Consider the following 12,147-nt stretch of genomic DNA (forward strand, 5'->3'; position numbering starts at 1 on the left):
TTGAGGTCAACTTGTTTCATTCCTGGAGAATGGTGTAATGAATTCATTAAAAATAATTATAAATTAATAACATTATCATCCTTATCCATTTATTTGTATACAATGTTCTTTACTTTTTTACAGAATTTACGTTGTCCATTGAATGAAGAAGTAATTGCCCAAGCCAGGAAAATATTCCCTTCATTGATAAAATACATTGTAGAAATGACTATATGGGAAGAGGAAAAAGAATTGCCTCCTGAGCTCCAGATAAGGTAGGGAAATGTTTCAAAAGGTAGAACTGGTTATTTATATTGTAAAATAAGTTTTGGAAAACATGTTTTTGTTATTTATTGTTTAATTTATTATCATTATGAGATTTGCTAGAGAATTATCCCTTGGGAATACTTCCAAAATGTCCATTTTCATGAAATCCTCTGCCAGGCACTATACAGAAGTTAAGCCAATAGAAGAAGAGTTTTTAAGGAAAAAAACAAAACATTTTTGGGGTCTTGTTCTAAATGACTTATAAGGGCCTAGCAGCCACATATCCCAGCAGGGAAATAAATTGCCCGTTCAATACTGGCCTGGACCAACTTCCAGTTTCCCCAAGAGGTTTGTGAACAAAGGTAGGGATTTTGGAACAGTGTGACTTTAGCCCAGGTTTTTATGATCAAAAAAGTTTGATGGCGGGAATGGCTAGATTGTCCTTTGCCTGTGCTATGGTATCTAGAATTATTTCAGTTGTAGGTATTTAACACTTTGAAGTTCCAAACTAGCAACTCCTAATAGCCATAAATAAATCTTTCAGTAACAGTAGTATTTGCTCTTAACTTACAAATGCAAAAGGGAATTCCACCTGATACTAGAGTTCGGGCCTTGTGGGAATTTTTTTATCTGTGTAATCTTAAGAAGTTCACAAAATTGCATCACAAATCTAAATACCATTCTTCTTTGAGTTTACTGGGTTTTTGGTTTTATTTTAGGAGGGGAGAGAATTAAGAATTTCAGTTTATAAAGGCATTAAATGGATTGCTTAATACATTGTTTTTTTGACTCTTACTGGGCCATAAACTGCTTGGGGAAATAAAGATCATCAGTGATTGTGTCCACAAAGGTTTTGATTTCAAATACATGATAATGTCATTTAAACCATTTAAGAAACTTTGTTTTGGTAAACGTAATACTAGTTAGCAACCTGCCTGCCTGAAGAGGGAGACTTGCTCGAGTGCGCATATGGAGACAGCACTGGACTTGAGGTTCCCACATCTGACTTCTAGTCCTTCTCACTGCTTATTGGCAGTGTGACCCTGGAGCGTCTTTTTGAGCTTCCATATCCTAAGCTATACAGAGGCTGAGAAAATCTGCCTCTTGGAGTTATGAGGATCAATAATTGAGTGTATTGTAAAAGCATATCGTAAACTGTTTAAAACTGATAATAACATCTAAATCTGTGTAGCCCATGACAGCTGTTTTCACATATTTTATGAGATCCTTACAGCACTCTCAAAGGTAGATATTATACTCGTCTTAGAGATGGAAGAGACACGTCATCTCAACAAATTTAAAAGCTACCCATCTATAAGGTCCCTCAGTCAAATGGTAGTGCTAGCACTTTAAATCTATACACTTGTTTTTCCCCCTTTCTTCCACCTCCCCCCCACTCTGGTTCAAGCCATTGTTTCTCAGTCTAGTTGTGTAGGACACAGCTCCCTGGCCCCTGCTGGTATTATGAGCCTTGCTCTTCCCCTACCCCCGGCTGAGGCAGTCAGTTGCCATTCGTTGGTTGGCCACTCACAGCAGCCCACAGCAGCTCACGATGGTTGCCGGCCACTCACTCTGGCCACCAGCTGCTCATGGCAGCACACGCAAACCTCCGGCTGCTCACGGCAGCACAGCCCCAGGGAGAGCCATTGTTCACAAACTTAGCTGTAGAGGGCACAGCTCACTGACCCATGTGGGAATCGAACTGGCACTCCAACCACCTGAGCCACTGGGCTGGCCCTATACACTTTTTAAAAACTTAAATGTACTATAAAATCAGAAATATAAGGTAAAACAAAAATAAATAAAAACTGAATGTTAATAAAAGCTTACTATTTATCATTGCCTGCTTGAAGGTTTTGAGTCCGAGGCCTGTCTCCCTTTGTCAAGATGGGAGATTAACAAGAGTTAAGAGTGGTATTAAAAACATCCTGCCATTAAACTGAAAATAGTAATTTATATCTGCAACTAATGTTAAAAGTTGGGGAGAAAAACATGGAAAAGGTAATACTTTTATCAGGGTTTTTAAAATTCCATGGCACTGTACTAAAAATAGTCTATCAGTGTTACAGTGATGCCTTCTCATGGAAAAACCTATGCAGTGCCAATTCAGTACAGATGTCATATGTTATTTTAGCCTATTTTTCACTTTTTCCTTTATTTGTTGCAGTGTCTGAATGTATATATATATTTTTAAACAGGGAGAAAAATGAAAGATACTATTGTGTCCTTTTTAATGATGAACACCATTCATATGACCATGTCATATACAGTCTACAGAGAGCTCTGGACTGTGAGCTTGCAGAGGCTCAGCTGCACACTACTGCCATAGACAAAGAGGTTCGTGAACTTCCTTTGAATTAGTGTGCTGTCTTACATCAGCTTCCGGGAAGCCAGGTGTTGACTGAGCCCTTGCCAAGTGCCTTAGTGTTGCGTTAGGTACAACCATCTTCTTCAATTCTTCCTTACATCCTATATAAATTGGTTAAAATTTGATTTTTCTGTGTGTGTATTATAGTTGAGGATAACTATAACTTTCTTCTTCTAAATAATTAGAAAGTGACTGAATGATTTTAGCAAAGAATAGTTAAAAATGTCAGTTCAACTTCAGTCTGTTTCTAGAATTATTGAATGAATGAATAAGTGCATGAATTATGAAAAGTTGATCATTTCTGAGGTTTTAACATTACTTGTTAAAACTTTTTAGGATATTATTGATTTATAGCTCAGCTTTTATTTCATGTCTATCCAAAGCAAAACATGTTCCTCAAGTATATAGAAGGAATATTTAACCTAATCCTGCCCTTGAGAGAAGTGTGAGATAGTGGAAGAAGCGGCATGGCATTGGTAATTAGTAATCAGTGTTGTGATTCTAGGGCTTGAGGAAACAATATTCTGGCCATAACTCTTAAGTCAGTAGTGAATCTCAAGTGTGTTATGGAACACATGGCTGAAGAGCTTTGAGTTCATTTATGAGAAGTATTTAAAACGTATAGCAAGCATTTAGTAAACCTGTAATTATTATCAGATAGAAACAGAGTACATTACAAAAAGGAAGAAACTGAAATTCTTGACAAGTAGGCAATCCCAAGTCCTAAAATACAGAAATTTTCTATTAGTGGTATTGAAAGTTCCAAAGCTACATAATGGTGTTAAACATTTATGTTTATCTTCCAGGTAGTGTCCATCTTTTGACATTTAGGCAGTGGACAAATGATAAATAATTAAGAGCTCACTAGGTCTTTGGGCTATATATTACTTGTTGATTGGGATTGTCGTTATACTACTTAATTCTCATGTTTGTCTATAATTAGGGTCGTCGGGCTGTTAAAGCGGGTGTTTTTGCTGCTTGCCAGGAAGCAAAGGAAGATATAAAGGTAATTTTCTGAATTAGGGACAAAGAGAATTTAAGAAGAATGTACATTATAAGAGCCCAAGTAGAACAGCTATATTGTTGAAGTGGCTTAGCATCCTAAGTAAAGATAGGATTGGGGTATTTAGACCCAGAGATTTACAACTGCAAGGGTTATGTGATTTCTCTGTTTAAAGAATAGATTACTTAGTTAAAACAAAGAATTTTAAACCAGTTTTTGTTTTTTTAATATTCCTTTCATTTGTAGAGTCATTCGGAAAATGTCTCTCAACATCCCCTTCATGTAGAAGTATTACACTCTGAGGTTATGGCTCATCAGAAATTTGCTTTGCGTCTTGGCTCCTGGATGAACAAAATTATGAGCTATTCAAGTAAGCATAGGGCCTGTTTTTGTTATTTCTCATCAAATACTGTGTTTTAAAAAATAGCCACAAATTTTAAAATGTCATTGAGTATAAAATAAAATTTCTTCTTCTTTTTGGTTTATACATTTTGATTAATTTCAGGAGTTCAAGTACTGTAAATAATGTTTTATTGGCTCTTGATTCTCTGATGATGTCAGAATTATTTTTGACATCAAGTTTGGGAAGATTAATTTTAAGTTTTTCTTATAGGAAACATACTTTTGGGAGAAATAAGAATAAAAATTATATGGCTTATTTTTTTTGTAGGTGACTTTAGACAGATCTTTTGCCAAGCATGCCTTAGAGAAGAACCTGGCTCTGAGAATCCCTGTCTCATAAGCAGGTTAATGCTTTGGGATGCAAAGCTTTATAAAGGTAGGTGGATCTTAAGCTGCTTGCCATGAAGCAAAGGATGAGTATGACCTTAAAGTGGAGCTGGAATCTCTTTGGTTTATTAAATCAGTCATCTTGATTATACTTTGAAGTAAGGTTAGGCAATCAATATGTATTCCTCTGTGTTAAAACCCAGGGATATTGCCTTTTAATTATAATGCCTTTTAATTTAGTCAGAGCCAGTCGAGAGAGAGAGAGAGATTTATATTAATGTAGTAGTGTTATTATTAAAGCTATGCTAATTTCCATGTTTAAAATCTAAACAAAAAACAAAAAGTAAAAGGTGAGAGAAAGGCTAAAAGGGGTGGAGAAGAGAAGATGTAGAGTAAGAGTAGTTTTGAGTGAAATAGAATGAAAAGGAATGGAGGAAGGTTGGAAGAGATAGAATGATAAGATACAGTGGTGAGTGAGATGGGCACAGAAATAGAGGGAAAAGGCCAGATATGTATGTACTTTACATTTAGTCTGTTAAATATTAATGTAATAAATGCTACTCATATTTGAGTCCTTGAGATCTACTAGCATGTGAAATATTTTTATAATATTCTGCCACTTCTAATAGCTGGAATTTTTTTTTTTTTGCCTTGGTGATACTCCCCCCATTTCCCCTGAAAATGATCTGTAGGTGCCCGTAAGATCCTTCACGAATTGATCTTCAGCAGTTTTTTTATGGAGATGGAATACAAAAAATTCTTTGCTATGGAATTTGTCAAGGTAATTGTTCTTTATAAATAGATATTAATAAGCAAATAGAAAACTGTTTTTGTAAATAAAGTAATAGAAACAACAGGAAAAATTTTGAATCAAGAACTTAATTTTGATTCATTTCTTTGTCAAATGTTCTTTTATTTTCACATTTGGTAGTAGGAAACAGTAGTCTGGAATAGGAGATAGGTGGAAAATAACCTATCTGCCTAGACAGAGCAATAGGAAGTCATCACATCCATTCATCCTTTTTAATTATTTGCTTGTTCGTAAAATTATAACGAGTAGAATTGACTGGTTGAAAGTCATAGCAGGGAAAAGGAACATATGTGAATGCTAAAGGGAGGCAGGAATTAGATGGGCAAGAATTGTACTTAACTGAGGCCAAAACATAAAGATAAAACTTATTGTGTTGTTGATCTATTGTATATCCTTTACATTGTTATATATTTTTTGTCTATCAAGGTAGGTTGCAAGATTATACGGAACAGGGACTTCTTTGAATCTTCTACTTTGCTTTATACAATGTATTCAATAAATATTTGTTGGTTTTCTCTGATTTTGAGTTTCAGGCAGTTCTGTAAAACTTAAGACAGAACAGTGGTAAGACCCAGGATAGAATTGGAAGCAGAGAGTGAAGTAATGATTATTAAAGGCATATGCTACTGTGGCATAAGATAACTGCACTCCCCGGATTTTAGAAGTAGGTGGTTAAAAGTAAGATGCTTGGTTTCTTGAAAGGTGATAACAACTCAAGTTGTCAACACAATTCTTCTAAAACTCTTTAGAGACATAATATTGGACCATATGTGTGATCTGAAATGAAATTTTTTTCTTATACAAAATGAGTTCTCCTTACTAAGATAATATTTTTTGTATACCATGGTTATCTCGTAAACTTTGTAGGAATTCTAGTGGATAAAATTAAATATGTAGTTGAAGGATCCAGCACTGTGCTTGATACATGACTGAATGTATTATTATTTTTGTTCTCCCAATATATCAGGGATGATTTTCAACTGGTATGCACCACTATAGATTAGAAGTCAATGCAGCCAGCATCCATTCTGTTTAAGCCTGGATTGAATCTGATTGGTTGATTTTCTGGGTCATAACACTTTTTAAATACTTGGAATATAGCCCTTGCCCTATACCGTTGTGATGGAATTTGCAAATGAGTGCCCCAGATTCTGTTTGGAGAAAGGATATACTGCATCATTGTAGTCGTCTGATTTTTACCTGTGTTTGTGTGTTTTGTGCATTTTGGCCTTTTTTTAATCTCACTTATGATTCTGCTAGATTGGGTAGCTGAATTTATGTTTGGTCTTTTGTTCATTATTCTCTTTCTAATGTATTTTTGTTGACCATATTATCTCCACTTAAGAAATAGGAATTATAATACTTGTCATCTTATGCATAGAAATAAACTTGCTGCAAGCTGTTAAAACTGGGATTTTAAAAGTTTTCAGTCGTTATTTATAATTGATTCCCCACTTATTTATTATGTCTTTCAGTATTATAAACAGCTGCAGAAAGAATACATCAGTGATGATCATGACAGAAGTATCTCTATAACAGCACTCTCTGTTCAAATGTTTACTGTTCCTACTTTGGTATGTGTGAATAATTTCTTTGCAATCTTTCTAAGTAAAACTTATTTTGCTTTTTAAGAATTTTGCTTCGTGTTAAGTCAAAACAATGTCAGAATCACTGTGTTGGGTTAATTCCATTTGGAAAATTGAATAATATTTAAGTGGTATCTGCATGTGAATAATCCATTCGTGGTACCTGTGGAGTGGAGTGATGGCACTACCTTTGTCCTAAAGTCCCGATGTCTGTAGGGGAAGTCCAGAACTGGTTTCAGTTTCTAGAGTAACTTAGGAGCAGTGCCTTTGCGATACCAAAATAATGTTTTTGCTATTTTTTTCTTTAGTTACTGTTTTTGTGTGGGGGTGGGGGTTGGGGGGGGAAGATTAAGATGAAACAAAGCAGGAAGAGAGTAGACTTTCAAGCATTTGTGTGAGATACAGTGCTGCATAGGCCCGGGAGGAGAGTGGAGGATTCCGCGTCCTTTTTGTACTACTACTTTTCCTGTTTCTTCTGGACAGTTTGGCTAACTATTTCTCCTTTCCTGTTTCAAAGTCCAGAGAAAAGGCTGGGGAAGAGACATCGGCCTGGGAGTGAGGGGGAGGTGCCAGAATATACAATAATGTGATAGAAGGCATGAAGTGTATCTGTGAATGTTCTACTTTTGCTCATTATATGCTTACCAATGGTAAACATTATATAGATACCCTATATAATAGGTTTGGGGTGTCTGTGCAGACAGGTGTTTTCTAGTTACCTAGGAGTAGGGAATTTTTACTTTTAGAAAATAACTTCTCAGAAATTGCTGTTCTGTGAGACTAAGGACTGTGTTTGACGCTCAGTAAACATATTAAAAATGACTTACTGACCAACCAAGTGAATGAATATATATATTAAGTCCATACTATAATAAGTTAATACTAAAGATAATATTCTTGAAATATTCTGCAGGCTCGACATCTTATTGAAGAGCAGAATGTTATTTCTGTCATTACTGAAACTCTGCTAGAAGTTTTGCCTGAGTACTTGGATAGGAACAACAAGTTCAACTTCCAGGGTTATAGCCAGGACAAACTGGGAAGAGTATATGCTGTAATATGTGATCTAAAGTAAGTTGTTTGAGTCAAAAGGTGAGGGTACCTATTAAACGCAGTGTGCTTATTTGTTCTGTCTTATAAATAAACCTCTGATCTTTTTGGTTATCTAGGATTCTTTTTATAATGATAAGAAGTACAAAGAACTGTTACTATCTCACATCAGTCAATGTTTTAAATGAAAGCTTCTTATAGAGTTAAAACCAGGTTAATGAAGAAGGCACTGAGAGGGGCCTGTCACAGCAACTTAGGGTCTCTTGGGGTTACTAAATGAATCTCCATCATAATTACTATGCCTTCCACTCACTTCTACTCATGCACTTTGGTTGCTTTCCTCTTGTATAGTCTCTTTGTGCGTAGTTTCAGATGATCTGGTTGATGTGAATTTCTTTTTAAGTCTCTTTTTCATACATATAACCAAGTTATTGATATTCATCAGTGTTGTCTTATGTTTTTCTGCCTGAAGGAAATGGAGACTTTCATTTTAAACTAAAGTGGGAATCACATGATAGATCACATTTGGGATTGTTGGACCTAAAAGGAAATAAATTTCCATTTATTTTAGAAATAGATGGTGAATATTATAACGGTTATGATATCAACTCTTCAATAAATCATATAAACTTTAAAAAATTCTTTTAAGAATATATTAAGGCAAAATATATTTCGTTTAGTTTGCTATTTAAAATAAAGAGCTCCAAGGTATATATGATATTTATTTCTAGTCCCTAGGGGGCAAAAATCAATTTAATTTTGTCCACTTCGTCTAGTGACCATGTAGGGTATAGAGAGGTGGAAACAAATAGGCTTCCAAACCAACCTAGAAATAGTTTAGTCTATTTAAAAAATACTTTTGGGAGATTTTTGGAAGTATGCATTGGGTCCTTGATATTTGAGGAAAATGTGTCCAAACCTTTTCATATACCACAAATTCTAAATTTGATTATGACATATAAATCTTTGAAATTCATCAAATTGTTACCACATCTTCAGTACAAGTAGAGATGGTGGATGAATTCATTTAGTGAGTCACCATTTAGCCAGTGTGATTCATAAATTATGCATAAATTACATGTTATGCAAAACAAATAAACCAAAAAATAAACAAAACTCCAAATGGCAGTACTTAAAATTATCAGTGTTAAATCAGTGTATTTATCATTTTTTTAGCTGTACAGGAAAAAAATCGCTTTACTGTGGCACTCATTATTGTGAATTATTCTTGTAACTGAGTTTTTTTTTAATATCCAGAGAAGTGATGCATAATCACATCATTATTTTATTTTAATTTATGGATCTCTGACTATAGTTATTATTCACTATATGGTGAATAATTTAGAGTCAGCACATCCCTAGTTATGCAGTGTGATCAAAAAATATGGTGAATGTTTAAATTTTAAAAACTTTATTACAGTGAAAGATAAATTGCCATTAACTCCCCGCAGAAAACTCCCCTTTGTTTCGAACACACTCATCCCATCATTCTTGCCACTCTCTGAAGCAGTTCTGGAAGTCCTCTTTCGTGAGTGTCTTTAGTTGCACTATCGTGGCTGCCTTGATGTCCAGAATTAATTTAAAACGCTTACCTTTCATGGTCATTTTGACTTTGGGGAAGAGCCAGAAGTCACATGGTGCCAGATCCAGTGAATACGGCAGACGAGAACACACTGTAATGTTTTTATTTGACAGAAATTGCTGTACCAGAAGCAATGTGTGACATGGAGCCTTTCCATGTGGGTGAATGCTGCTGCTGAGTGCCATCCAATAGAAAGGCAGCGATCTTCAATATGGGTAGCGGCGTGTTGAATTTTAGTAACAGAGTGTGACAAGTTTCAACTTGTTCGGTGCAGTTGAGTGTGAGCTACGGTTGAGAGAAGATGTGTTTTAAAGTGTGCAGTAAATCATCCTCCATCATGACAATGCTCTGTGTCACACATTGCTTCTGGTAGACGGCAATTTCTGTCAAATAAAAATATTATGGTGTGTCTTCCTCCACCTTATTTACCGGATCTGGCACTAGATCTGGCACTGTACGACTTCTGGCTCTTCCCCAAAGTCAAAATGATTCAGGATATCGAGGCAGCCATGGCAGTGCAACTAAAGACACGACAGAGGACTTCCAGAACTGCTTCAGAAAGTGGCAAGAACGATGGGATAAGTGTGTTCGAAATGGGGAGTTTTCTGTGGGGTATTAATGGCAATGTGTCTTTTACTGTAATAAATTTTTTTTATTTGAACATTTACCGTATTGTGTGATCACACCTGGTACTTACCTATATGGTAAAACGAGAGATTTTGGTGGGATGCGTATGAATTCTCTCCTACATTCTTACCTGAATAGAGATATTTCTAATGACAATGACAAGGGAAAATTAACATATTTTGAGCACCTGTTCAACAGATGCTGTGCTTGGCTTCTCATGTAATTCACTCTCACAAGAGTCCTATGTTATTTATTAGTAATTGCTATGTGCTAAGGAGCTTTACTTATTTCACCTTACTTTATTCTTGCAACATTCTCATAAAGTCTGTGATATAATCTTTATTTGTAGATTATAATTACTTACCTAGGGTTACAAAGCTAGTAAGTAGAAGAACTTGAATTTGAACCTACCATTATTTATCTGTAAAACACATACCTTTTACTACATCATGTAGCCTCGCAGAATGTAAACAACAAAACCTCTGAAACCTAGCCTAAAACACCAATCAGATATGACCCTTCATTTAACAAATAATTATTGAGAGCCGTTTTCTCAGTCATTCACTATGGAAATTTTGCAGTCATATCTTGTTTTTACTTTTTCCATATATAATACTTACTCATTCACCACTTCTTCCTGACACCTGGCTTTTAAATCGGTTAGAAAGAACTACAAATACTTAATGTCTTTTGTTCCCAGAATAAAGTCTGAATTCTTTCAGAATTTTTGCTCTCCGTAATCTGAATCACATATGCTATTTATCTGACTGTAGCTCAGCATGGAATAAGTTTGTTAGTACAAGCAAACTCTCTTTTCACATCTGCCTCGGGAAATTTTCATTCTCTCAAAGCAGTGCATTCCGTTTTGAGTAGCCCCTTCCAATTGTTAAAAGTTTCTATTTTATGTTGAACTGTCTTTTTGTAGCTTTCCGTCAAAAACCACAGGGTTCCAGGTTTCCCTTTGTCCGTTCAGAACAACTTCAATTCTCATTTAACTTGAACACAGCAGGCATATCTGCCAAAGTCTTCACTGGGTTTAAGTTGCATTAGTTTCTTTAACTGTACTCATTTCATATTTAAAATTTCTTTAATCATTGTCCTTCTCTACTGAACCTGTTTTAGTTGAATGTATACGACTATCACTTATGCTCTATGCCAAAAAATGAACACAGTGGTCTGAGGTCTGCCTAGTAGAAGGAAGGGGTTATTGCCTCCCTCATTCTAAGTACTATACCTCCATTAATTTAGTTTCATTTGTTACTCACTCTGTGGAAGGTATTTGTTGGGATACTTTGTTTCTCAGTTGCTAATTCACTGTGGAAATGAAACTTAGAAAAGAGATCCAGCTGAACCTTGGTTCTATTAAGTGAATATTACCCTTTTATTACTCTAACCTATTTCTTCCTATTTCTGAAAAGGCTTTCAAAACAAATCACCTGCCCTTACTCTACCACCCTGTCCTTGCTTTTTCCCCCTCTTCGTCCACTGCTTTTGCCACCGATTTTTATCTACAGATCCCCTTTCCTTCCCTTTTTTACACTTTCCTTTTTTCCTATCCCTTACATCCCTTTACTTGCTAAGTCTGCTGCAGTGATCAGTCATGAACTATTTGAGGGCACTAGAAACTAGAAATGTAAATTCTCTTCTCTATATCAGTGCTTCTCAAATTTTAGTATGAATGCAAATCATTTAGGAAGCTTGTTGAAACGCAGGTTATTGTTCAGTAGGTCTGACTAGAGCCTAAGTAAGATTCTGCCTTTCTAAAGAGCATGCAGGTAATACTGTGGCACAGTTTTGTGTACCGTACTTTGAGTAGTGTGCTCTAGAAAGCAATTGAACTTTGATGCTATTTGTTCCTGGTGACAGATTTTAAATTATAGTCTTTTTTGCCTTTATTTTAAAAGAAAGATTTAGAAGGTAATTAGTGTATTTCAAAGTTATTCCCTTGGTAAGGTCTTGATGATTGTATTTTTAATGTATTTTCAACATATTAGTGGACATCTACAGAAAGGGGAAAACTAAAGTACAATCTCTACTATCTTTACAAATAAAAAATTTTTTTTCTATCTTTGTTTTCTTATCTTTATGTTCCCACATTACTTCCTTTGTTATTTAAGTATGTACGTATGTACATATGTATGTATG

The 12,147-nt window shown here is 35.3% G+C and overlaps 1 protein-coding gene across 3 annotated transcripts in view; it reads left to right on the top strand.

Annotated features, from left to right (window-relative positions):
• The window catches only part of UBR1 (ubiquitin protein ligase E3 component n-recognin 1), a 103,097-nt gene that overhangs the window by 29,698 nt on the left and 61,252 nt on the right, over positions 1–12,147 (top strand). For all 3 annotated transcript variants that reach the window (XM_033106880.1, XM_033106878.1, XM_033106879.1), the window contains exons 5-12: positions 124–254; positions 2,445–2,583; positions 3,558–3,620; positions 3,864–3,987; positions 4,288–4,395; positions 5,039–5,127; positions 6,633–6,731; positions 7,657–7,814. In XM_033106880.1, coding sequence (XP_032962771.1) covers positions 124–254; positions 2,445–2,583; positions 3,558–3,620; positions 3,864–3,987; positions 4,288–4,395; positions 5,039–5,127; positions 6,633–6,731; positions 7,657–7,814 — 911 coding nt within the window. The remainder of the gene's footprint in view (positions 1–123; positions 255–2,444; positions 2,584–3,557; positions 3,621–3,863; positions 3,988–4,287; positions 4,396–5,038; positions 5,128–6,632; positions 6,732–7,656; positions 7,815–12,147) is intronic.

This window comes from Rhinolophus ferrumequinum, chromosome 6 (assembly GCF_004115265.2).
Source record: "Rhinolophus ferrumequinum isolate MPI-CBG mRhiFer1 chromosome 6, mRhiFer1_v1.p, whole genome shotgun sequence".
In the NCBI taxonomy this organism is placed as follows: domain Eukaryota; kingdom Metazoa; phylum Chordata; class Mammalia; order Chiroptera; family Rhinolophidae; genus Rhinolophus; species Rhinolophus ferrumequinum.